General features: G+C 47.1%; 1 protein-coding gene, 1 long non-coding RNA gene and 1 pseudogene across 3 annotated transcripts in view; all 3 read left to right on the top strand.

Annotated features, from left to right (window-relative positions):
- NAV2 (neuron navigator 2) overlaps positions 1–5,033 on the top strand; it is a 420,664-nt gene extending 415,631 nt beyond the window's left edge. For both annotated transcript variants that reach the window (XM_055581343.1, XM_055581341.1), the window contains one exon: positions 1,603–5,033. In XM_055581343.1, coding sequence (XP_055437318.1) covers positions 1,603–1,728 — 126 coding nt within the window. In that variant the 3' untranslated portion in view covers positions 1,729–5,033. The remainder of the gene's footprint in view (positions 1–1,602) is intronic.
- A 6,516-nt stretch (positions 5,034–11,549) lies between these two features.
- LOC129654205 (ubiquitin-conjugating enzyme E2 variant 1-like) lies at positions 11,550–11,870 on the top strand (annotated as a pseudogene).
- A 15,078-nt stretch (positions 11,871–26,948) lies between these two features.
- The window catches only part of LOC129652589 (uncharacterized), a 42,507-nt gene continuing 41,842 nt past the window's right edge, over positions 26,949–27,613 (top strand). The window contains exon 1 of the long non-coding RNA XR_008714594.1: positions 26,949–27,559. This is a non-coding gene — a long non-coding RNA (uncharacterized LOC129652589). The remainder of the gene's footprint in view (positions 27,560–27,613) is intronic.

The raw sequence follows: 27,613 nt of genomic DNA on the forward strand, positions 1-27,613 counted from the left end.
GGATTCAAGCCGATATACTCTAAGTTACATAAAAACAGAATTTGGGACATCTAGAGGATAGAATGGTCAGCTCATCCCTGGACTGTCTTTTCTTAACCAGAAATATTTGTGTCACTAAACACAGAAAGCATTTAGGTAAGACCCAGGGCTCTTAGAATAGTTACACAGAATTCTCCTGGCAACCTCTGGCCCCCAGAGGTCATCTGTGCCGGCCTGGCCACCCCTGCACATCAAGTCAGCTACTTGGTGCTTCCCCCAAGTCCTGTTCTCTCTGCCCAGGGCCACAGATCTTGGCTTTAATAGCCCTCTTGTTTACTGACCTCTTGCCCTCCTGAGACCAAGGACTCCAGGAGGACAGGACTGTGTTGTTTTCACTCCAGACCATATACTGCGGGTACACAGGGGATGTTTGATGAGTGAATGAATAATCCTAGCTGTGAAGGATTTTCCTTCACGTTTCTGCTCCACCCCATTGTGGTTGTGGCCATGCGGATGGACACCAGCCCGTGGTGCTTCTGTGACTGGCTCACCCAGGCGTACTCTGCTAGGCATCCTGAGGGGCAGCTGGCCAGGGGGGTAGCCAGATTTCATGCCCGGCTGCAGCAAATCTGAAGATAGCTCAGAGACGCTATCTTCCTAATTTTGCTAGATCCAATATAAAAGATATACACACACAATTTATAGTTGTAAATAAGAGTCGCTTTCGGTTCCCCATCTCCACATCAACACAGATGACCCACAGACTGTGGATCAGGGGAGATACAAGAACATTGCCTTTGAACTCTTGGGATGGGTGATGATGGTGGTGATAGCAGATGTATCACATTTACTGAGTAGTTACTTTGTGCCGGGCCCTATGCTAAGGGTTTAGCACACATCCTATCGTTTGTTCCTTCCTTCAGCCCGATGGGATGGGCACTGCTATTCTCTCCAGGCTATAGAGAAGGAACTGATGGATGAGATATATTAAATAATTCCCCAAAGGTTTCTGAGTCGGAATCCAGGCCTCCGTGGGCTCCGAGGCTCCACCTGTAGCTGATGCTGTCCCCCCTCCCCATGGAAGCCTTGGTGGGAACTGAAGCCACAGGTGACTCTAGGGAGCCCTCTGGCCAGAGCCGGGGGTGCAGACGGGCTGGACGCTTACTGAAGGGGAGCCGTGGGCCTCGAGGTCAGCGGTGCCGCTGTTTGCGTTCCAGAAGCTGGGGCACGTGGCTGGCATGTCACCCAGGCTGAGGGCTACACTGGGGTGAGGTGCTCTTCCCAAGGGTGAAAATATAGAGGGCTTTGGGTTTTCCGACCTCTGTGTCTGTTCATCCACAGCCTAAGGTAATAGAGTAGGTATAATTATTCGCACATGACCAATGAAGAAACTGAGGTGTAGAGGTTAAGTCACGTGCCCCAGTCGTTCAGCTCGGGGTGGTGGAGCCGAGATTTGAACCCTGGAAGCCTGGCTCGAGAGTCCATGGAGCCTGGCTCCACCATCTACGGTGGGCCACAGCGTCAAGGTGAGTCTGGAGGCGGGGGCGTGAGCTTCGGAGAGGCCGCAGGTGGGCGGCTCTGCGCAGACCAGGAGCCGGCTCACGCCCCTCGCTCTTTCCCCAGATGAACATGCTCATGAGGCTGCAGGAGGCCGCCAACTACTCCAGCCCCCAGAGCTACGACAGTGACTCCAACAGCACCAGCCACCAGGACGACATCCTGGACTCGTCCCTGGAGTCTACTCTGTGACGGGGGCCGGGACCCGGAGCCCGCCCTCCTCCCTGTCCAAGCTCCCCCATCCTCCTCGCCCTGCACCGGCCTTCCCCGTGCCCCCCGAAGACGCCCTCCTGAGCCAGCCCCCGGCCGCCGCGTGAGCGCTGCGGGGAGCCCCACGCCCCTCCTCGTCCTCCAGCCTTGACCTGGGTGCAGACGCCCTGGGCTGGCTGCCTCGGGCCCGCGTCCTTCACAGCGAAAACTGCACTATCTTCCGTTTTCATTACGGTTCTGCCTTGTTGCCGTGACCTCGGAAAGGTACTTCTCGGGAAAGGACCATCAGCGTTGAAACGAGAAGGTGGAAAACAGCAACAACAACAAACCCTTTTGAAGCTCTGAGACCAAGCAGCCTCCTTGCCCTGAGCTGCCCGGAGATGGAAGCAGAGTTGGAAACGGAGACAGCAGCCCGGGTCCACCCTCCCCCCCACCCCCAACCCCGCCGATGCTGTTCCACCCTGCCGACGCCCTTCCACCCCGCCGGCCCCAGAGAGACCCGGTGCCCGCCGGGGTCCTTGCTCTGGACGCCCTCAGCAAACCGCAGAGCCACATCACAGGGCAACCTTAGTAAAAGCAAATCGTGCTTTCTCTTCTGTTTGTTTTCGAAATGGTGCTCTCCTTACCCGAGAGGTATTCCGCCTGTCCCAGCTCACCCCCACCTCTCAGATCTGTCAGCCTCCGGTTCATCCTCCAGCGAGAGTGTGCGGCCGAGTGGACGCGGCTGTAAAGGCCGAGCTGCATGTGTCCGAGTCCTTCTCCCACGGAAACGCGTCTGGTCTTGTTCCTGCTAACACTGTGTACAGTCAGAACTGGTCTACCTTGGCGAACCCATCACCTCCTTTGAAAATGAGGTCGACTTCTTTCTTTCTGACTCTTGATTTTGAAGGTTTTTTTTTTTTTCCCCCTCTCCTCCCCTTCATGGTCAGAATCCATCCTTTGGTGAACGTGAGAACCGCAGGAGTTAGCTTTTGGTTTGGTCCTGCTGAGTTTTGGTTTTCAGTTGTCCATCTTCACGGTTCTACACACTCGCCGCCTCCTGCTGGGGCTGCGGTCGCTGCACCCTTGAAGGTGGGGCCAGCACCCCATCCTCAGCGTGTGGGTGGGCGGGACCTTGCCTTTCCTCCTCCTCCCTGAGGCTACAGGACGCATGTCGACACCTCCAGCGTGCCAGCCCCCAGCCTCAGGGCCAGGGTGGGAGGTCACCTCGCAAAACACTTGCACTTTCCCCAGTACCAACGGGACATCACACAAGTCAACAGGCGGGGGTGGCCGCCCCCTTCCAGAAGCCGCAGCCTCTGGTGATGAGTCTTGCCTGACCTCTTCGGTGCTGACCTTCCCAAAGCGATGCCTTACTGGTTTTGTATTCACCGTGATCATTGTTGAGTGTTGTGCCTGCCTGGGGTCTGTTTTTCTATTTTCCACATCAGAGCAAACAGGGCTAACAAGTCATGTACTCACTAGGAGAACTCAGTTAATGTGACTTTTCTCATCTGAAAGACTCTTTCGTGTGGATGCACGACTATGAAAATGGAAAAAAAAAATCGTTTTTTTTTTTTAGGTTCTTATCAGCTAACACCCTGACTAGACAGCAATCTCTTGTGCAGGAAAAGGCAAAAGTTCCCGCAGTGTTACATGGCATTGCCGAGTCATGCTCTGCTGGTACGTGTCTTCAACGTGCTGATATTTTCTCTACAGAGTGTGGTCAGTCTTTGAATCATTTGTTTCTGTTTTATTTTTATCAGACCCCCAGGGGGGGTTTCTCTATTAATGATCAGGGTTTTTAACTCCATTTTTTTTTTACATTTCTGTTTCCAAACGTCCCTCTCCCAAACATGTTATTTTCTTCCCACAAGAGCTTGACCTGAAAGCACTCACGTGACATTGGATGACACCATTTACTTCCTCTTTAAAATGAAAAGTGAACTGTGTCCCACTAACAGGTGAATGGCAAACCTCTTGACGTGCTCTTTTCTTTAATCTTAATTTTAAAAAGTCTTAGCAGACTGGGTTCTGCTAAGCCTTCCTGAGTCATCTGGGTGTGTGAGTGTGTCTTACTCTGTTTTGTTTTTCATAAAATGTTCAAAGCATGTATTTTAGCCTGTGACCTCGGGGCCACCACCCTGAGCCTTCTGTGTAACCTGAAGAACAGTCCTCCTCAGTCTTGTCTCCCAGCGATGACCTTATACGCTCATACTGTGAATTTGGGAGGAGGCACAATGGACTACTCCTCCTCGTGGGCAGTTTTCCCAGTCACGTGGTGAGTAGACACCTGCCAATATCCTTTGAAACGTTTCTTTTGACGACTCCCTCTTCACTCTTTCTTTCTTGCCCGACCCCACAGACTTCCCTCCCACCGGGGCTGGGCCCAGCGCCGAGACCGCTGTCCCTGGTGCTGCCTGGCAACCGCCTGGTGGTGTCAAGGAGCGGAGCCCTGCACGATTCACAGCTCGGTGTCTTTCCTAACGTTTCGGGAAGCAGGGTTGTCTGATATGCACATTTCTTACTTTAGTCCTGCTTTCCTTTTGTGTCGCTCACCTTTGACAAAGTGACTTTGTGCTCATTTAGGGCTCTGTCCGAAATGCTTCCATTTTTGCCTTTTTCTACAGTTAGGCTAATTTTGAAAATGTCTGAAATTCTATGCAACATTTGTGTTGAGTTACCGATGGAAGCCAAAAGTTTTCTTCCCAAACTGCCGAGAATTTTACAGGCCATAAATGAGATGGGAATTCCTTTTAATTTAAGGAGGTGGGTGGGACAGGGGTGGGACATGGAACGAGACTTACCTAGATCTTTGTTGTAATCTTGGGGACATTTTTTTATTTTATTGTTGATGCTTAAACTTCAAAATTCTGTGTATTCAGATTTGATCGTGGCGAATCTACTTCAAAAGAAAAATAAATAATCCAACTTTGTGGATATGAAATGAAAGGTTTGCTGTTTTGATCTAGTTGTTTCCAGTGGAGCAGTTTATGAAATATGTTCTATAAGATGTACATTTTTTCATTGTAACATAGAAATTGTAAATAATTGATTAAAGTGCTGCATTTTGATGAATTTTTTCTAGCCATTTTTAAAGAGAAAACTAGGAATTGAGTATTTTGTGTACGGTATGTTTCCTTCCTCCCTCCCTCCCTCCCTCCCTATTTAATTTTCATTTATCATGAGGTTTTTGGATTTGCCAATGATCTGCCGGAGATCATGCCCCACGTCATAGAGAATAAAGCTGATGATTGTACCAGTCTTAAATTATTCATGATTCAATAAAATTGATGCTTATTTATTCAGATGAGTGGTTTGACTTTTCTGTGCTAGATAACATCCTCATCAGAGTTCAGTTTCATGCCAGGGAGAAGTCATCCTTCTTTGGATGCAGCAAACACAGGAAGAACTCCCCAAATCTGCAAACCCATCTTTGCTGCTGTCTCCTCAACGTCGTGCCTCTTCTCCATTCCTCACCTCGGTGATTTCTTGCATGGAGCTTATTAGCAATGCAGGACTTCAGGTTCCTGGCAAGCGCTGAGTCACTGAGGACCTTGTGGAAATGCAGATCCTGATTCAGCAGGTCCAGGGTGGGGCCTGTGATTCTCAGTTTCTAACAAGCTCCTGGGTGATGCTCATACTCAGGTCCTACACTACACTTTGAGGCAAGCCCTATGAGTATCCAGCTGCCCCACCCTCCCCCCAGTGGACCCCTTGGCACAGGAAAGATTTCTTTTTAATAGTTTTATTCATGTATTATCTTTGGCTGTGCTGGGCCTTTGTTGCTGTGTGGACTTTGCTCTCTTTGTGTATTGAGTACCTGCAGATTGCCACATGCTTTTCCCAAATGCTCCAGTATAATCTGCAGAATGACCCAGAGGAGGTAAATATTCTTACTCCCATTTTATAAGTGAAGAAAAAAAAGATAAATGGCTCAGAGAAAACAACTTGCCGAGAGTCCTGTAAGCTAAGAAGTGAGAGAGTTGGAGTCTCAGCCCTGTATTCCACCCCCAAATCCTGCTTCTCACCTTAGGGGCCATTGCACACTGCAGGTGATACCCGTCGCAGAGCATAGGCAATGGGAGATGTTATCACATCTAGGCCTTCACTCTTACCGGCAACAGCAACAATTGTAAAGGCTTGACTTGAAGTGAGGCCTGTGGGGTCATTGGGAAATGGATCCTACCCAGTGGACTCAACTGCTGGTGACGTGAAATGTCCAACTCAGTAACCCGCAGCAGGGGCCCAACCAGGGGTGGGGGGATAAATAATCTACATGTTGAGAGTAGGCAGTTTGTGATAGCTGTCAACATGAAGGGGAGCTGGCACGATGGTGTGGCAACCAGATATCCTGAATTTCCAAGGTTTTCTATGTCAGATATTCTACCCATATATAAAATGGGATATTATTCAGCCATAAAAAAGGAATGAAATTGCACCATTTGTAGAGATGTGGATAAACCTGTCATACAGAGTGAGGTAAGTCAGAGGAAAAAAATATCATATAATATCACTTAACATGTGGAATCTAGAGGAAAATGCTAAGGATGAACTTACTTGAAAAGCAAAAATAGAGACACATGTTGAGAGCAAACTTATGGATACCGAGGGGAAGAAGGAAGGGTGGGATGAATTGGAAGATTGGGACTGACATACACACTGACATATACACACTGACATACAGTGACATATACACACTACTATTTATAAAGTACTATAGACGACTAATGAGAACCTGCTGTAAAGCTCAGGGAACTCTCCCCAGTGCTCTGTTGACCTAGATGAGAAGGAAGTCTAAAAAAGAAGGGATATAGGTATATGTATAACTGATTCCCTTTGCTGTGCAGCAGAAACTAACATGACATTGTAAAGCAACTGTACTCCAATTAAAAATGTAAAAAAAAATTGCACCCCCTGGCTATACAATATACTCTGATGTTATCCAGGAAATATATTGAGCATATTTAAAAGCCCCAGTGACCTAGATGACTTTGTCACATGGGTGGGACGGGATCTAGGCATTTAAGTACTTATCCTGTGTGCCAGACCCTGCACTGAGATGTCACTTCCTCCCGTGTAATCACAGCATCTCTAAGAGGTGGAAGGTGGATGGCTATCTCATTTCCAGGGAGAAAACTGAGGCTGAGTGATGATAATTAACTTACTCTACAAAAGAACTGGAATGGCTATCTCATTTCCAGGGAGAAAACTGAGGCTGAGTGATGATGATTAACTTACTCTACAAAAGAACTGGAACCCTGTTTATCTGATTCTAAAACCCATGCTTTTTCTGCCACAGGATGCTGCAGTCACTTTAGGTTGGACTTTGTGGAGAAAATTATACATCCTTCTGTGTGAGTTATCTATTGCTGTTTAACAAATTACCCCCATATTTAGCAGCTTAAAACAACAAACATCTCTCAGTTTGTATGGATCAGCTTGGTGGGGCTGGGTCATCGGGCTCAGTCAGAGTTTCTCACAAGGCTGCATTTGACATATCTCAAATATTTATAAGAAATATTTAAACCAAAAACTATAGAAAGCATTATATTTAATGGTAAAATGTAGACTGTGTTCCCTTTCAGATTAGGAGACAGATAAAGTTGACTCCTTTCACCACATAACATCATAGAAACCCCATCAGTGCAGAGAAGCAAGAGAAGTAAGTTCTGAAGACTGGAAAGCAAGAACCTGGACTGTTTTTCTTCATAGCATTCAGTACTTAGGTCACCCAAAAGAATTCACAGATAAATGATTAGAAATAATAAGTTGAAAAAAATTGCTGGATACAAAGTCAGTGTAAATTTATTTAATATCTATATGCACCTGAATTTAAAAATAACAAACTTTGAAATCCAATTTAAGAGCATCAAAAATAGCAATGACCTAGGACAAAAGAGTCTGAAATGCAGTACTTAGGTGCAATCTCAAAAACAACAGAATGACCTCAGCTTGTTTCCAAGGCAAACCATTCAATATCACCGTAATCCAAGTCTGTGCCCCAACCAGTAACGCTGAAGAAGCTAAAAGAGATGACTCTACACATGGACGTCACCAGATGGTCAATACTGAAATCAGATTGACTATACTGTTTGCAGTTAAAGATGGAAAAGCTCTAAACAGTCAGCCAAAACAAGGCCAGGAACTGATTGTGCTTCAGATCATGAACTCCTTATCGCAAAATTCAGACTTCATTTGAAGAAAGTAGGGGAAACCACTAGGCCATTCAGGAATGACCCAAATCAAATCCCTTATGATTATACAGTGGAAGTGACAAATAGATTCAAGGGATTAGATCTGATAGAGTGCCTGAAGGCAATGGCACCCCACTCCAGTACTCTTGCCTGGAAAATCCCATGGATGGAGGAGCCTCGTGGGCTGCAGTCCATGGCGTCGCTAGAGTCGGACACAACTGAGCGACTTCACTTTCACTTCTCACTTTCATGCATTGGAGAAGGAAATGGCAACCCACTCCAGTGTTCTTGCCTGGAAAATCCCAGGGACGCGGGAGCCTGGTGGGCTGCCGTCTATGGGGTCACACAGAGTCGGACACGACTGAAGCGACTTAGCAGCAGCAGCAGAGTGCCTGAAAAACTACAGACAAAGGCTCATGACATTGTACAGGAGACAGTGGTCAAAACCATCCCCAAGAAAAAGAACTGCAAAAAGGCAAAATGGTTGTTGAAGGAGGCCTTACAAATAGCAGAGAAAAGAAGAGAAGCAAAAGGAAAAGGAAGAAAGGAAAGATAACCTATCTGAATGCAGAGTTCCAAAGAATAGCAAGGAGAGATAAGAAAGCCCTTTTAAGCAAACAATGGAAAGAAATAGAGGGAAACAATAGAATGGGAAAGACTAGAGATCTTTTCAAGAAAATTGGAGATACCAGGGGAACATTTCATGCAAAGATGAGCACAATAAAGGACAGAAACACTATGGACCTGACAGAAGCAGAAGACACTAAGAAGAGGTGGCAAGAATCCATGGATGAACTGTACAAAAAAGATTGTAATGACCCAGATAACCACAATAATGTGATCACTCACCTAGAGCCAGACATCCTGGAGTGTGGAGTCAAGTGGGCCTTAGAAAGCATCACTGGGAGCAAAGCTAGTGGAGGTGATGGAATTCCAGCTGAACTATTTCAAATCCTAAAAGATGATGCTGTGAAAGTGCTGCACTCAATATGCCAACAAATTTGGAAAACTCAGCAGTGGCCACAGGACTGGAAAAGGTCAGTTTTCATTCCAATCCCAAAGAAAGGCAATGTCAAACAATGTTCAAGCTACCCCACAACTGTGCTCGTTTCACATGCTAACAAGGTCATGCTCAAAATCCTCCAAGCTAGGCTTCAACAGTATGTAAACCAAGAACCTCCAGATGTACAAGCTGGATTTAGAAAAGGCAGAGGAGCTAGAGATCAAATCGCCAACATCCATTAGATCATAGAAAAAGCAAGGGAATTCCAGAAAAACATCTGCTTCATTGTCTACACTAAAACCTTTAACCGTGGATCACAACAAACTGGAAAAGTCTTTAAGAGATGGGAATACCAGACCACCTTACCTACCTCCTAAGAAACCTGTATGCAGGTCAAGAAGCAACAGTTAGAACCAGACATGGAACAATGGACTGATTCCAAATTGGGAAAGGAGTATGTCAATGCTGTATATTGTCACCCTGCTTATTTAACTTGCATACAGAGTACATCATGCAAAATGCCATGTTGGATGAAGCACAAGCTGGAATCAAGATTGCCGAGAAATATCAATAACCTCAGATATGCAGATGACACCACCCTTATGGCAGAAAGCAAAGAGGAACTAAAGAGCCTTTTGATGAAGGTGAAAGAGAAGAGTGAAAAAGCTGGCTTAAAACTCAACATTCATAAAATGAAAATCATGACATCCGGTCCCATCACGTCATGGCAAATAGATAGGGGAACAATGGAAACAGTGGCAGACTTTATTTTGGGGGGCTCCAAAATCACTGGGGATGGTGACTGCAGCCATGAAATTAAAAGACTCTTGCTCCTTGGAAGAAAAGCTATGACAAACCTAGATCGCGTATTAAAGAGCAGAGACATTACTTTGCCAACAAAGGTCCGTCTAGTCAAAGCTATGGTTTTTCCAATAGTCACATATGGATGTAAGAGTTGGACCATAAAAAAGGTTGAGCGCTGAAGAATTGATGCTTTTGAACTGTGGTGTTGGAGAAGACTCTTGAGAGTCCCTTGGACTGCAAGGAGATAAAACCAGTCCATCCTAAAGGAAATCAGTCCTGAATAATCATTGGAAGGACTGATGCTGAAGCTGAAGCTCCAATACTTTGGCCACCTGATTCGAAGAGTTGACTCACTGAAAAAGACCCCGATGCTGGGAAAGATTGAAGGTGGGGGGAGAAGGGGATGACAGAGGATGAGATGGTTGGATGGCATCACCAACTTGATGGACATGAGTTTGAGTGAGCTCCAGGAGATGGTGAAGGACAGGTGTGCTGCAGTCCACAGGGTCGCAAAGAGTCGGACATGACTGAGCGACTGAGCAACAACAATGTGATTTGTATGGATTAGATGGCTCAATGGTGTGGAGATGTCAGTTCCTCCAAAACCAAAATGGTCTACAGAGCTGATGCAAGCCTGCTCAAAGAATTGACATATTTTTTATGGAATTGACAAGATAGTTTTATAATGTATACTGAAATGCAAAAGATGAAGCACAGCCAATGAAGAAGAAGACCAAGAAAAGAGAGAATTGTCTACCAGATATCAGGACTTTCAAAGATCATGAAGTCCATGTGGTATGGTGCAAGAACTCACAGATGATTCAAGAAAACAGAATAGACCTTCCCCAAATAAACCCAACACACTCTTGCTTTACTGCATGGAATAGTGAATAACATCTCAGACCAAAGGACCTAATTTATGGAGACCTCGTAGTTTTGATTTGCATTTCGCTGATAATTAGAGATGATGTTGCGCATCTTTTCATGTGCCTGTGGGCCATCTGCATGTCTTCTCTGGAGAAGCATCACAAGGCATGCGCTGGAGCAGACACTGTCGATGACTCAACCCACAGCCCTGGCTTCACCTGAGTCCGCAGTGGACAACTGAGGCCGACAGCATCCAACCGCAAGGACCTGCCTCCGAGACCTTTCTCTGGTGCCGCAGAAGCCTGTCCACTCAAGTGCAGAGCAGCCCACAGAGGATTTATGCCCTTGGGGACAACTTGCAACCAGTAAGATACAGTAGTTAGTAAATTAATGGCCAGCTTTCCCGTCCCTCTTTGGGATGAGTGGGAGGCATGTTCTACAGAGCTCTGTGAAAAGTGAAAGTGTCAGTCACTCAGTCATGTCTGACTCTTTGTGACCCCACGGACTGTAGCCCGCCAGGTTCCTCATTCACAGAATTCTCAGGCAAGAATTCTAGAGTGGGTTGCCATTCCCTTCTCCAAGGGTTCTTCCCAACCCAGGGATTGAACCCAGGTCTCCCTCACTTCTCTACCTTCTGAGCCACTGGGGAAGCACCATAGAGCTCTTTAGAGGCTCCCCAAATGGGATTGATTGATCCAGTTGCCCACAGTGGCAATCAAGGAACGCTTCCCTGGCTTTCTCTCCTATCACCTTGCTGGTGCCCTGGTGAGACACCTGGGGCACTAGAATGAGTCCATCCTAAAATCTGTGCCCCAGACGCTTCCCCTGCCTCAAAAGTGCTTCCCTCACAGATTAACAATCTACACTCAAGTCCTTTCTTGGGATCTGATAAGACAACTAGCATCTGCACTCTGAATTGTAACTAAGGATTGAATTATGTTCCCTAAAATCATATGTTGATCTTGAGCGACAGCGATGTAAGATGGCAGCCACCATGGGCTCAGACAATTTACGCAAACCAAATATACAGCCTTAAAATAGAAGAGTGGACCTAGATATCCAGAAAAAGCCCCTTGTAAGATCTGTAACAAAAATTAATCTGAATGGAGTTAATAGTTCTAATGGAGTGGTGGACCCAAGAGCCATATCAGTGCTAGCAAAGTGGCAGAATTCATACAGCATTAGAGCTGTCCTGTAAGAGCTCCGGCCCCTAATGATGTCTAAAAATATGAAGCCTCTTCAGCCACCTTGAAGGACAGTATTACAGCAGTTAATCAAAAAGAAAAACCACAGGCCTCCCCTACCTCCGTTCAATTTAAGTAGTCTCCATTTTCCACAGTAGTAAATTTTCTAGAAACGTCGTATAGACCTCAAAGTACAGGAAAGGAAGCTCCCAATCAAAGGCAGCATAAGAAACTGTTGTTGTTGTTTGGTCGTAACTGATACTAATTTTTTGTCCACTTGAAATATATGTTGTGCTATAACAACAACAACAACAAAAAATGTTGAAATCCTAACCCCCAGTACCTCAGAATGTGACCGTATTTAGAAACAGGTCTTTGCAAGTGTAATTAATGAAGAGGTTCTACTGCAATAGGGTGACCCTTAGGGCACTGTGCCCACTGTCCTTATAGGGAGATAGCAGAAGGATATGAGGGATGAGGGCCACGTGCAGATGGAGAGACAGAAGCCGCGCAGCTGCAAAGCAAGGAGCACTGGGGATGGCTGCTGCCCGCTTCCACCAGAAGCTGCGAAGAGGCAAGGAAGGATTCTGCCCAGAATCTCAGAGGGAGCACAGTCCTGCCAACGCCTCGTTTCAGACTTATAGCCTCAGAACTGAGAAAGAATAACTTTCTGTGCTTTAAAGCCACCCAGTTTGAGAGATTGAGTTACGGAAGCTCTAGGAAAGAAGTACACTTAGATACCCAACAGAAATACGTGAATACATATGTTGTTATTGTTGTTCAGTCACTCAGTCATGTCCGACTCTTCACACACCAGGCCTCCCTGTCCCTTACCATCTCCCGGCGTCTGCCCAAGTTCACGTCCATTGCATCATGGACATGGTGCATCTCATCCTCTTATGCCCTCTTCTCCTTCTGCCTTCAATTGTTCCCAGCGTCAGGGACTTTTCCAATGAGTCGGCTGTTCCCATCGGTGATCAAAATACTGGGGCTTTAGCATTAGCATCAGTCCTTTTGATGAGTATTCAGGATTGATTTCTCTTAAGATTGGCTGGTGGTATATTGAACACCTTCAGACCTGGGGGACTCATCTTTTGGTGTCATATCTTTTTGGCCTTTTATACAGTTCATGAGGTTCTCACGCCAAGTATACTGGGGTGGCTTGCCATTCCCTCCTCCAGTGGATCACGTTTTGTCAGAACTCGCCACTATGACCTGTCTGTCTTGGGTGACCCTGCAAGGCATGGCTCATAGCTTCATTGAGTTATGCAAGCCCCTTCACCATGACATGGCAGTAATCCATGAAGGGGTGAATACAGATATGTACCAAGAAATATGTACACAAATGTTCAGAGCAGTTATCATGGTCAGTACAAGAAGACCTGGAAACAGTTCCCACATCCACTGACAAAATTGTGATGTCAGTGTCCTCCAGCCATGAAAATATTTGTGGGTGGGTGCTGAGTGATGAATGAGAGCAGTCAGAGATAAAATGATGCTAAATGTGATTCCATTTACATAAGGGTCACACTACCGTCAGGCGTGGGCACACGCGTAGGTTTGTAAAACTATTGGGTCAGCCAAAAAGTTCATCCAGGCTTTTCATAACATCATTTTGGCCAATCCAGTAGAAAGAAAAGCAAGGACGGGGACAGTGGTCAGGAAAGCTAAGAGGCTCTGGGTTGCTGCCGGCATCCTTTTTTTGGTGACTTGGGTGGTGATTTTACAAGCAGCTGCTTTTCTAATAGATCATGGAGTTATGCATCTTTGTGCACTTTTCCTTTGAGTGTTTTACTTCACAATAAGTTTGTACAAAGTGGACGCTACCCCAGGTGCCCATGTGGCCACAACACCCAGTGAGTGCCGCAGGGCAGTGGAGAATGGTGTGTCTAGTCGTGAGCAGACTGAAGTTCCCAAATCCAGAACTCAAGGGCATTCACTGTGTCCACCCTGACACTAACCCGTGTGTGAGCTTGCACAAGGTAACACCAGTCCCTACATCTCAACCCCCTCGGAGGTAGTGTGAGACTAACCGCACCTGTCCCGCAGGATTCAGGGAAGAGATGCATCTGGGGGTGCCACATGCTGCGAAGAACTTACTCCGTCTTCCTTGTCCTCCCAGCTCCAGCTCCCCTGGCCCTGCCATCTCTGCAGTGTGCCAGGGAACGGAGCGCCTCACCGCCAGATGGCAGAACCGGATCCAGTATGGGAGGAGGCAGAGAGGCCCGTCTGGAGCCCAGGCAAGGGGAAATGTCCTGAAGGTCAGGAATAGGGACCAGGCTGCTTGCTAAGACTGAGCTAGTTCATTACATAGATGGGAAAACTATGGCCTTGAGCATAGGTGGCCCTTATCCGAGGGAGACACCAGGACAGGAGCCAGGCACTCAGGGGTCTAGACAGATGTGCCCCACCGCCGTAGAAGAACAAGCACAGGCTGGGGGACCCTCCTGACACAGCAGCAGCAGAGGGATCCCAGCCCTGGTCGGCAGGTGAGTTCTGGGGGGTCTTTGGAGCTTACTTGGCATGATCGCTTCAGACAGGGCACAGTAGAAAGAGCGTTGCTGTCTAGACCCCTGAGTGCCTGGCTCCTGTCCTGGTGTCTCCCTCGGATAAGGGCCACCTATGCTCAAGGCCATAGTTTTCCCATCTATGTAATGAACTAGCTCAGTGTTTCCTGACTACCCCTAGCCCAGGAACCACATGGCCTCCCTTTAGTGCGTGGGGAATCAGAATGTGTTGACGGCAAGGCCTCTCCCAGTTCCTGCCATTCCAGGTGGCATTTAGGGGCAGCTCTTTCTACTTACGGGGCTTCCCTGGTGGTTCAGATGGTAAAGAATCTGCCTGCAGTGCAGGAGACTGGGATCGATTCCAGGGTTAGGAAGATCCCCTGGAGAAGGGAATGGTAACCCACTCTAGTATTCTTGCCCGGAGAATCCCATGGACAGAGGAGCCTGGAGGGCTACAGTCCGTGAGGTCACAAAGATTCGGACAGGACTGAGCGGCTATCACTTTCACTGTCTACTCACAATGGCCACCAGGGGGCAGCAAAGCCCAAGCAATGCCAATTCTCCATTGGAATGGCGCTGCCTTGGCAAAATTTTATTTTTTTTAAAGAATCTTTTTTTTTTTTTTAATTATCCATTCATTTTTTGGCTGCATTAGGCCTTAGCTACAGCACATAGGATCTTTGTTGTGTCGGGTGGATCTTTTGCCGTGGCTCACAGACTCTCTAGTTGTGGCATCCGGGCTTAGTAGTTGCAGAGTGTTGGCTCAGTTGCACTGTAGCAAAATTTTCTCTCCCTCCTTCCTCCTGCCCTCTCCCTCTCTCATAAAAAAAAAAAAAAAAAAAAAAAAAAAAAACACTGGATATTATCCTCAGAAAATTGAGTGTAGTATTTTCCCTGTACCCTATGCTTGGAGGATGAAGCTGCATTCCCTATAAAGAGAAAAAGAAAAGAAATTATTGTGTGTTCAGTTCAGTCGCTCAGTCATGTCCGACTCTGCGACCCCATGAATTGCAGCACGCCAGGCCTCCCTGTCCATCACCAACTCCCGGAGTTCACTCAAACTCACGTCCATCGAGTCAGTGATGCCATTCAGCCATCTCATCCTCTGTCATCCCCTTCTCCTCCTGCCCCCAATCCCTCCCAGCATCAGAGTCTTTTCCAATGAGTCAACTCTTTCCACGAGGTGGCCAAAGTACTGGAGTTTCAGCTTTAGCATCATTCCTTCCAAAGAACACCCAGGACTGATCTCCTTTAGAATGGACTTGTTGGATCTCCTTGAAGTCCAAGGGACTCTCAAGAGTCTTCTCCAACACCACAGTTCAAAAGCATCAATTCTTCGGCGCTCAGCCTTCTTCACAGTCCAACTCTCACATCCATACGTGACTACTGGAAAAACCATAGCATTGACTAGATGGACCTTTGTTGGCAAAGTAATGTCTCTGCTTTTGAATATACTATCTAGGTTGGTCCTAACTTTTCTTCCAAGGAGTAAGCTTGGCTTACTCATGGCTGCAATCACCATCTGCAGTGATTTTGGAGCCCCCAAAAATAAAGTCTGACACTGTTTCCACTGTTTCCCCATCTATTTCCCATGAAGTGATGGGACCAGATGCCATGATCTTCATTTTCTGAATGTTGAGCTTTAAGCCAACTTTTTCTCTCTCCTCTTTCACTTTCATCAAGAGGCTTTTTAGTTCCTCTTTACTTTCTGCCATAAGGGTGGTGTCATGTGCATATCTGAGGTTATTGATATTTCTCCCAGCAATCTATTGTGTGTTAGACACTTTATTAAGCCAAGTAATTTGCCTTCATGTGACCTAACAATTGTGTGACTTGGTATCATCATCCGCACTCTATGAATGTTTTAAGGGACTTGTGCAAAGTTTCACTAATAAGGATCTGAACTCATAGCCAGTCAGATTCTAGAGCTTAGCGTCCCTCCTACACCACAAGGCACCCTCCGCCTGCAGCTGCTGAGATGCTCACATCCATAACCTCATTGGTGTCCACCCCAGTCCCGCATATTAGGCCCAGAAGGCCCTGTTGCATTCAGAGGAGGAAACTGCAGCTCAGAGAGGGGGAGGGAAATTGTCCCAGAACAAATCCTGAGCTAACAGTGCCACGGGAACAAGAACCCAGGTGTCCTGGCCTCCTTTCCTGAGCAATTGGGGAAGAAGTCAGGCACACGAGCTCTGGAGTTGGACAAAATAGGTTTAAATCCCAGCTGCCCTGTTTGTAAGCTGTAACCCTGAGGAAGCTGTTACTCCCTGAGCCTCAGTTGGCTCATCTGTAAAATGACCATGAAATACCCACCTGTAGATGCTGTGTCCTGTCCCAGCATTCATCTTCCTCCCCTTCCTATCTACACCCTGATACTGCGCAAGCATCTACCCCTCCCCCCACAAGGTCATGTGACTCAAGGAGCCTAACTCCCATCCCATGGAGGAGTCATGGTCTAAAGTAAAGACCCTGATCCATTTCCTAAGGCATGGGTCAGAAATAGTAGACCTAGGATGCAGTTTGTGGGAAAGTCTTTGGGGAAGGGGCCACTTATGAGAGGTTTCTTATTTCTTAAGAGAGATCCTCAGGGGAGAAAGGCTTCCTCTTCCTCTGACTATCATCATGTCTGAAAGGTGACCCCCCCAACCTGGTGCAATCATCTTGTGGGCCCCCCCACCAAGGATGAAGCAGTGTGAAGGGGAGCAGAGCCGAGGCAGAACCCGGTCCTGTGGTCCATCCGCTGACTCATCCGCGGCAGGAGTCCCCTGTCTCTCTGGATGCCCAGTTAAATGAGATAATCCACGGAGTCCGAGGAACCCAGATTTCTGTAAGTAGACACTGGGAGGAGGCCTGACAGAGGCTTGAGGGAGGTCCACCCGCTGTGACGAGTCCTGTAAACCGCCGAGTACAGCGCCTGGTGGCTGCCAGCACTAAACCGATGGGAGCTGCTTCTCCACTGGGGGTTGCTTGCCCACCGTGGGATAACACCCCCAAATACTCCGTGTGGTGTGGAGTCCTGGCCAAGACCCTGTGCCCTGCATTGGCCTCCCTGGGTCTAAACTCCAGTTCTGACACTTACATCAGAGGTGTGTGACCTGGGGCCAGTCATTTAGTCGTTCAGTGCCTGCTTCCCCACCTGTGACATGGAAATGACAGTAATGGTACCTGCTTCTTAGGGTTACTGCAAAGGTGAATGGGCTGAGACCTGTGAGGCTCCCACAAGTGTGTTCACTGTTCTAAGCACTCAAACGTTAGCTGCTATCGTCATCGCTGTTCTGAAAAGGTTACCAAGGTCTTGGCAGGCTGGAATTTATTTTGACCTCCTGCCTAGTGATGATGAATGCAGTTTATGATAGCTCAGTTGGTAAAGAATCCACTTGCAATGCAGAAGACCCTGGTTCGATTCCTGGGTCCGGAAGATCGGCTGGAGAAGGGATAGGATATGCACTCCAGTATTCTTGGGCTTCCCTTGTGGCTCAGCTGGTAAAGAATCTGGCTGCAAAGCGGGAGACCTGGGTTCAATCCCTGGGTTGGGTTGGGAAGATCCTCCGGAGAAGGGATAGGGTACCCAGTCCAGTGTTCTGGCCTGGAGAATTCCATGGACTGTATAGTCCGTGGGGTCACAGAGTCACACACGACTCAGCCGTTTTCCCTTTCACCTGTGATGGCAGTACTCCTAGTCACCAGAAGAGGGACCCCTTCCAAGGTCCAAGAAAGCTTTTTTTTTTTTTTTTTTAATTTAAACCTGTTATTTTGTATTGGAGTACAGCTGATTAGTTCTCCCCTGGTAGCTCAGTCGGTAAAGAGTCTGCCTGCAACGCAGGCAGGGATCAATCCCCAGGTCAGGAAGATCCCTGGAGAAGGAAATGGCTACCCACTCCAGTATTCTTGCCTGGAAAATCCTATGGACAGAGGAGCCTGGCGGGCTACAGTCCATGGGGTCACAAGAGTCGGACACAACTGAGCAACTAAACCACCACCGTAGCCGATTAACAATGTTGTGATAGTTCCGGTGAACAGCGAAGGGATTCAGCCACACATGTGTGAGAGTGAGCTCTTGTCTAACACTTAGAAATGAACTGTCGCAGGAGATGCGTACTGGCAAAGCGAAAGACTTTACTGGGAAGGGGTGCCAGGGTGGAGACCTAGAGTGAAGGAGCCGAGGAGACCTGCTCTGCCGTGCAGCTCGCTGTCGTATGATTCACGGTGATGGGGTTAGCTTTCTAGGTTGTCTCTGGCCATTCATCTTCTGTGCCATATTTGGTCTGACTCAGGTCCTTTTTGGTGGCATACGCATCTCTCAGTCACCATGGATTCCAGCATGAGGGTTTCTAGGAGGTTGGTAGGACATATTATGGGCTGGAGTCTCCTCCCTCCTTTTGGCCCCTCCCGAATTCTCCAGATAGCCTTTATATGGACCTCCTATAGACAACTCAAGCGAGGTGTTATTATCATGCATGGCCAGGGTGGGCAATTTCAGCTAATGGTTCCCTAACTCTAAGAGACCTGGGTTCCAGTTCAGACACTGCCATGAACTTGCTGTGTGACCTTTATAGAAACATTTCCATCTTTGGGCTCAGTATGGTCAGATATGTAAGAGAGGGACCACACCCTTGAGAGCTCTTCATCTGCTGACCTCTTCCATTGCTCCCCTGGCATGTCTCTGCTCTGTGTCCAGATGTGAGTGGGCCCTAGACCCCCTCAGGTGCCAGGATGGTGGAGGAACTTGGCAGATGTCTGTGGGTTAGGGTCCTTCCTCCTGCTCCTGTTGGGAGCTGACTGCGGAAGTCCTGGGCCCACAGGGAGGTGCAGCCTGTTTTAACGCAGCTGCCATCTTGAAATTCTTCCTGAATTTTGAACTTGGCTCCTGTCAGTAAAGGCGATAGGGACAGAGAGTAAAGAAAGATAGACGGAAATGCAGATTTTTAAAGGACTCCATGTCAGGCAGAAAAATGAGAAGGAAATGGGGAGGAAATTGAGATAGAAGGAAGCCAGGTGCAAGGAAGTTCGGAAGGTAAACTCCATAGGTGTGCTCGGGAGATAAAGTTACATCAGCAAGGATAGTAAAACGGCTTACAAATGGTGACCAGCAGAAGCAAGCAGTCCTAACAGTGCATCAGACTGATAATAGAACTTTGTATAATTTAGTGGAATATAATCTTGCATTGACTTGTAGGCGTGCTGATGGTTGTGATATTGATATTTTCATTCCAATACTGTTTTGTGAGTAATGCATGTAGGTTAAAGCAAATATATTGTGTGCAATAACAATCCTTCTCACATATTGTGAGAAAAGAGAGATTAAAAACATGTAGTAGGGAACCTGTGCTGCTGTAGATTATCAATATGATTTCTCTGTCTCTCTCTCCCTCCCCTGAAAGGGCAGAGAAGCAATGATATTACAGTACAAATCAACACATTAAGCCACCAGGTCTTGATATCTAAATACCGTTTCCCATTTAAAAAAATAATCCTGAGCTTCTTGGAGCAGTGGCTGATTCCAGGTATGGGGCAGAAAAATTACAAGGTGAGCCTGGAAGTTGGTTGTCCCAGAAAGCACAGAGGCGCTCAAGAGCTACTGGAGACATATCTGAGGGTCACAGAGGCCAGCTTAAAGGGACTCCCAGTGGCTGAGTCTGAGCTCATTGAGCATCAAAAAAACATAATGATACTGATGCATCGTAATATAATTTAATAAGACAAACATCCCTGGATCCATGGAGATAGCCAAAGGTTAAGAGTGCTGCCACTCAGAGGTGTAGTGTTCAGCCTCAGGCCTCCTTCTATTGCCAAGAAGGCATAAAGAAACCGTCAGGAGGAATTTGGGGAAACAAAGGTTAGGAACAGTTCTATATACATAATATTGTGAAGTAGGGACTCCAATACTTTGGTGACCTGATATAAAGAGCCAACTCTTTGGAAAAGACCCTGACACTGGGAAGATTGAAGGCAGGAGGAGAAGGAGGCCACAGAGGATGAGATGGTTGGATGGCATCACCAACTCAATGGACAAGAATTGGAGCAAACTCCGGGAGATAGTAAAGGACAGGGAAGCCTGGTGTGCTGCAGTCCATGGGGTGGCAAAGAGTTGGACACAACTTAGTGACTGAATAATACAACAGCAGCAAAGAGACTTAATGGTGAAAGAGAAGTGAAGAGAATATCCCTCAGTCGTGTCTGACTCTTTGCAACCCCATAGACTATACAGTCCATGGACTTCTCCAGGCCAGAATGCTGGAGTGGGTAGCCTTTCCCTTCTCCAGGGGATCTTCCCAACCCAGGGATTGAACCCAGGTCTCCCACATTGCGGGCAGATTCTTTACCAGCTGAGCCACAAGGGAATCCTGCTTCAGGGCAAGAGAGGAGGCATTTGCTCACCTGTGTTTTAAATGGGAAATTGCACTAAAGTTCCAGATTTCCTGCTTCCCCCAGGCAATCTGACCCTCATTCCCGAATGGAAACAATCAGCTGGAAAGAGCAGCAGACTTTGGGATGGGCTCTGCGTCCTGCGGCTCACCAGTGCTGGTCCCCTTCTCTTTGTGTCGCCTGCCTGGTCCCCGAAGTCATCAGTAGTTATGACCAGTAGTTAAAACTGCGTCTCTGAGAGTTACTGTCTGCATTAGGAGTCAGAGTCCAACCACCCTCCCCACATCATGCAGCTACCCCCTCTTTAGCCCCCCCTTCTGGGGAGAGGGAAACTATCACATGAAACAGGGGGAGAAGTAGATTGAACTGGAGTGAGACCACTCCCTAGGGATAAAGAGTAGGGTTTTCCAAAACAATTCAGTGGAAGGCTTCCTGATTAATATATGAAGAGGGAGGCTTTTGGGGGTGGGATGGGGAGGGGAGACTCTTTTGAAGGGAGGCCAAATATAATGATGGGATGGAATTGAGGGACAGGGTTAGGAAACAGGTGAAGGATTTAAGTTCTTAAATGCTGCAGAAGACATTGGTGGTTGTCCACCCAATAATTATCCTACTCTTCTTCTGACTCACAGAACCCCAACTTCATTCAGGCAACAATGTTCCCCACCACAGAAAGTGAACCATGATTCAGTTCAGCTCAGTTCAGTCACTCAGTTGTGTCTGACTCTTTGTGACCCCATGGACTGCAGCACGCCTGGCCTCCCTGTCCATCACCAACTCCCAGAGCTTACTCAAACTCATGTCCATTGAGTCGCTGATGCCATCCAGCCATCTCATCCTCTGTCATCCCCTTCTCTTCCCGCCTTCAATCTTTCCCAGCATCAGGGTCTTTTCAAATGAGTCAGTTCTTCACATCAGGAGGCCAAAGTATTGGAGTTTCAGCTTCAGCATCAGTCCTTCCAATGAATATTCAGGACTGATTTCCTTTAGGATGGACTGGTTGGACCTTCTTGCAGTCCAAGGGACTCTCAAGAGTCTTCTCCAACACCACAGTTCAAAAGCCAAAATGGCAGCTCCTTTATTAGTGATGGGTTTGGGTATGGACCTGGATCCAGTTCTGTCCAATGAGACAGAGTATGTGGATGCTGTCATGTGAAGAGGTGATGATTGGAAATACAACAGGCATCTTGCCACCATTGGGGGAAAAAAACCCAAAACCTCAAAAGCCAACGTGCTAAGGAAGGTTGAATAAAAGGATGAAAAGAGCATGGCGTTGATGATGTATTGATGGACAAACCATCTCTAGGCTGCCCTTTATCCCGTTCCCATGGACTAGGGGAAACATTATGTTTGGTGTACAGCTGTCGTCTCTCTAATGGTTCCAGGCTTCAAAAAGCATGGTGGGGGTGGAGAATCTACAGACAAGGCAATGAGGAAAGCATGGCCTGGTCCATGGAGAAGTGGCAGCATCCTGTTGAGGAGAGGGACACAAGAGTCCTAAGTGATGATGAGCAACAGAGATAAGAGGTCACCCTCAGGACTGCTGGAAGGAGTTGAGTCATTATAGCTCCAGGAAACACTGCCAAGCAGACAACTTGAAAAGAATTTAAGAGGAAAACCTCTTCTTTCTCAGTGGGAGATGACTTTGAAATGAGAGAGGGAAGCTGATGATTCAAGGTGGTAAGAAAGTATAAAGTTATTAGCATGCAATGCTCTACCTATGGAGCATGATAAGCCATGCCAGAGAACCTAAGTTTCAGGCATAATCACCTGATGAAGAAACATGCTGCTGCTGCTAAGTCATTTCAGTCATGTCCGACTCTGTGTGACCCCTTAGACAGCAGCAAGAACACTGGAGTGGGTTTACATTTCTCCAATGCATGAAAGTGAAAAGTGATATTGAAGTCGCTCAGTGTGTCCGACCCTTAGTGACCCCATGGACTGCAGCCCACAAGGCTCCTCCATCCATGGGATTTTCCAGGCAAGAGTACTGGAGTGGGGTGCCATTGCCTTCTCCGAGAGGAAACATGATGTTTGATCAAAGGCTGTTTTGGTCAAAAGCTCACATCCTAGATGAGCTACTTGATGACTTGTTTGTGTTGTCACTACCAGAGGTGGTATAAACTAGTAAAGGTTGAGAGTATGGCTTCTAGAACAAGACTCTTTAGGTTTGAAACTTTGCTCTGTCACTTGCTGGTTGTGTGACCTCCGAGCCTCAGTTTTATCCAAGCAAGAATACCAGAATGGGTTGCCATTTCCTCCTCTAGGAGATCTTCCTGACCCAGGGATCGAACCCACATCTCTTACATCTCCTGCATTGGTAGGCAGATTCTTTACGGCTAGTACCACCTGGGAAGCCCATCAGTAAGTGTAAAATTAAGTTTATTATAAAATCTACATTATAATGTTGTTATTAGGAATAACTTAGGCAATAAATAGGTTATTTGTAGACTAGTACCTAGTAAGCAGATTTTAAATGTTATTACTCTGTCTACCTGTAAACTTGACCTTAAATAAGAGAAGTCCACCTTCATATCCCAGTCTCTGCCGCTAGACTGGAATCCAAAGCAGTGTGCCCATCTTTGCTTTATCAAAACTCACTCCCTCTTTGTCCCCACTCCCCCTCTGTGGGAAATCACATTTTCCCTAATACCCCCTCGCTCCTTGGCCCCATTCAGCATGTATCCCTGAGTTCACCCCAAGGTTCCTTCACCCAGAGAAGGCTTCACCACCTAGATTACTCCTGGTCCTTGTCTTTTACCTGAACTCCAGAAGCGCCTGTTGTCAGAGCCCTGTCCTGCCTGCCTGTTTGCCAACTTGCTCAGTGGCTGCCATGTCACATCACAAAGACTGTGAGCCCTGGCATCGGGTGCCAGGCATGGGAACGTGTTCCGTGTCTTCCTCTGCATCCTCCCCCACCACACACACACCTGATCTGTGCCCATCAGAGCCTGCTAGATGTGTGACTAACATCATTCAATCATGTACCTCCCTCTCATCTTCACTCCCACCCCAACTCTAGTCCTAATCACCAAACTTTTTTCCCTTTTTTGGGGGGTGGGGGTGTGGGTTATGCAATGCAGCTTGCTGCAGTGGAAGCACAGAGTCCTAACCACTGGCCTGCAAGGGAATTCCCTCCTTCTCTCCTGATGTATCTTTTGTCAACCCACAAACATACTCCAGAATCTGCAGACTTAAAAAACAAAGGAAAAGGCAAACCAAGAACCTCCCTTAACAACACATCCCTTTTCCAACAGCTGTTCCATTGCTCTGCTTTTTTCTATAGCCAACCTGACTGAAAAACTTGACTATACTTGTCTCCTGGGACTTTCGGACTTTTTGATCATGACCCATAGTAAGAAACAATTTACAAAGCAACCCCTGTCCTTTATACACACAGAGTGTGTAAGTACATACACTCACACAATCACCCACACTCACACACATGTACTAGGACACATACAGTCACACAAACACACATATGAAATAGAAACAAACATTTCATAAAATATTACTCATGGAAAATACACTGAGACTTTCCATTCCATTCAATGCTATGTTATGCCATTTCAATTAAAAAACAAACAAACAAACAAACTAACTGCTATAGACTGACTGTGTCCCACCACCCTACCTGCTGCCACCAAATCCATATGCAAGACCTGGTCCCCATGGTGATGATATGTGGAGGCGGAGCCTTGGGAAGGGGATGAGGTCAGGAGAGTCCATGTGTGAGACCTGGTCCCCATGGTGATGATATGTGGAGGCGGAGCCTTGGGAAGGGGATGAGGTCATGAGAGTCCATGTGTGAGACCTGGTCCCCATGGTGATGATATGTGGAGGCGGAGCCTTGGGAAGGGGATGAGGTCATGAGAGTGGAGCCCTCATGAATGGGATTAGTGCCTTTATAGCCGAGGCTTGAGAGAGCTCCTTCACTACTTCCTCCAGGTGCAGAAGGCATCCTCTCCATTTGAGAAGATGACTGTATACCTGGAGGTGGTCCTCACAAGACACTAACCCTGCCAGCACCTTCATCTCAGACGTCCAGCCTCTGGAACTGTGAGAAATAACTGCTGTTGTTTATAAGCCACCCAGTCAATGGCATTTTTGTTGTAACAGCCTGAACAGACTAGTGAAAGTGAAGTCGCTCAGTCGTGTCTGACTCTTTGCGACCCATGGACTGTAGCCCACCAAACTCCTCCGTCCATGGGATTTTCCAGGCAAGAATACTGGAGTGGGTTGCCATTTCCTTCTCCAGACTAAGACACTGCCTAAACTGTTGCTCCTCTTCCTTTCTCCTATTAACATTTTGACATTGAGAAACGTTTAAATATATTTAAGGTCAAAGGATAGTACAATCAACTTTGTGGTTACAACTGAGAATTTACAAATATTAACACTGCTATGTGTCCTTCAGACTTAAAAACATGTCCCTTACACTGCCTCCACCCAGCTCCGCTTTCCCTTTCTCCCTCTTTGGAAGCAGAAATTGAGCTTGTATTCTGGCTGTGTTCTTAAACTTCTACTAAATCTATGTGCATCTACAAAAAGATATATTTTTCTAAGTATTTGACATTTTTGTATGTCACATTTAAGTTTTGGGTTTTCAATTCACGTCACTTTTTGCATAAGATGTGAGCTCAGGATGAAAAGTGTATAGGATTTTGGACACAGTTGTCCCAGCATCCTTCATCAAAGTACATACTCTCTCTCCATTGAATGAAATGCCTTCTGTATCAAACAGCAAGGTTTTGTGTATTGGCTCTGTTTCAGGGGCATTTCTTCTTTAATTCACTTCCATCTAGCTTACATCACCATCTCTTGACTAAAACCAGTCTTCTCAGGGTCCCTGATTTATGTCTAGTGAAGTTGTTTCTATTTTCATCTTTACTGCCCTTTCAGAAGTTTCGGGAGAATTGGCATCCTCATACTTCTTTGACTCTAGGACAAACTACTTCTCCTGGTTTTCCTCCTGCCAAGAGGGCTGCCCCCTTTCCATCTCCTTTGCGGGTGCCTTCTGCTCTACCCAGTTCCAGCACTCCTCCTTCTGCAACCCCTCTTTGGTTCAAAAAAAAAAAAACACAAATATGTTTCCAAGGTAGAGAAATGAAGCCAGGCATAACCAAAAGAGGAACATAACACATCCCTTTTTATTACCCATCACCTAATTCCCTACAGGCTTTCCTTGTGGCTCAACTGGTAAAGAATTGGCCTGCAATGCAGGAGACCTGGGTTTGATCCCTGGGTTGGGAAGATCCCCTAGAGACGGGAAAAGCTACCCACTCCAGTATTTTGGCCTGGAGAATTCCATGTCCATGGGGTTGCAAAGACACAGACACAACTGAGCCACTTTCACTTTCTGCTTCCCCTCAGAGGTACGTGGACTATTGGTGGGGGGGAGTGCAGAGCATGTGAGTTGCCCACACCCCCTCCCCCCATCCATTCTCCCCTTTATCTTCTGTAATCTAACTGCTCAGAAGTTAGATTAGGAAACATAAAGCACTGACCAGCTTCAACTGGTTTTGCTTCCTTAAAAATAGGCTGTTGATTAATCAGACCTGGAGTCGCTTCGGAGCTAGCACTGCGCATGTGCAAGATGGGACCGCCCCCCCCCCCCCCCCACCCCGCCCAGGTCTCCAGGATGATTCCAGAATCAAGAATCTTCTCTCTAGGGAACTCAAAGAATAGAAATGTTGCCACCCGAGTTCTTTAGGAAGCAAGAAGTCCTTCCAATATAAAAAAAAAAGTCCTGCTTCGAAGCAGCACAAGTAGCTTTGTTACCATAGGTGGACTGATTGCAGACTAGCCAGTCAGCTTCCAAGTTCAAAATTCACCTAACTCTGGATAGGGCAGACAGCTTTGGTCCCGGCCTCCTGTCTCTTTGTCAGTCGACCTCCTAATCAAGCTTTTTCTTTTCTCAAAAGCCAGTGCCATGGTATTGGCAATGGCAACCCACTCCAGTACTCTTGCCTGGAAAATCCCATGGACGAAGGAGCCTGGTGGGCTGCAGTCCATGGGGTCGCTGAGAGTCGGACATGACTGAGCGACTTCACTCTCTCATGGTATTGGCTTCTATGTGTGTTAGGCAGCAAGCCCTTGCTAGGTAATGTTTCCCTCCCACACAGGTGTCTGCAGCTGTGTGACTGAGTTCTGGCTTGAGATGGAGAAGTGGAATTGGTGTGTGCAACTGCAGAGATACTCCCTCAAAGAAAAAGACCTACCCTTCTCCTGTTTGCTCCTTTCTGCAGTTTGGTTGCCAGAACAGCCGCTTTGTTGTTCATGTCCGCTTTGTTGTTGTGACATGTTGTTCATGTCACTCAGTCATGTCCTACTCTTGGTGACCCCATGGACTGCAGCACACCAGGCTTCCCTATCCTTCACCATCTCCTGGAGCTTGCTCAAACTCATGTCCATTGAGTTGGTGATGCCATCCAGCCATCTCCTCCTCTGTTGTTCCCCTTCTCTGCTGCTGCTGCTAAGTCAGTCTTGTCCGACTCTCTGCGACCCCATAGATGGCAGCCCACCAGGCTCCTGTCCCTGGGATTCTCCAGACAAGAACACTGGAGAGGGTTGCCATTTCCTTCTCCAATGCATGAAAGTGAAAAGTAAAAGTGAAGTTGCTCAGTCGTGTCCAACTCTTCGCAACCCCATGAACTGCTCCCCTTCTCTGCCTGCCTTCAATCTTTCCTGGCATCAGGGCCTTTTCTAATGAGCTGACTTTTCACATCAGGTGGTCAAAGTATTGGAGCTTCAGCTTCAGCATCATTCCTTCCAATGAATATTCAGGACTGATTTCCTTTAGGATGGATTGGTTGGATCTCCTTGCAGTCCAAGGAACTCTCAAGAGGCTTCTCCAGCACCACAGTTCAAAAGCATCAGTTCTTTGCCTGGGACCCTCCAATATGGGTGAGTGTTTTCCCACAGGAAGTAACCATGTGATGCCAGCTGGCAGTCCTTCAA

Source organism: Bubalus kerabau, chromosome 5 (assembly GCF_029407905.1).
Source record: "Bubalus kerabau isolate K-KA32 ecotype Philippines breed swamp buffalo chromosome 5, PCC_UOA_SB_1v2, whole genome shotgun sequence".
Lineage (NCBI taxonomy): Eukaryota > Metazoa > Chordata > Mammalia > Artiodactyla > Bovidae > Bubalus > Bubalus kerabau.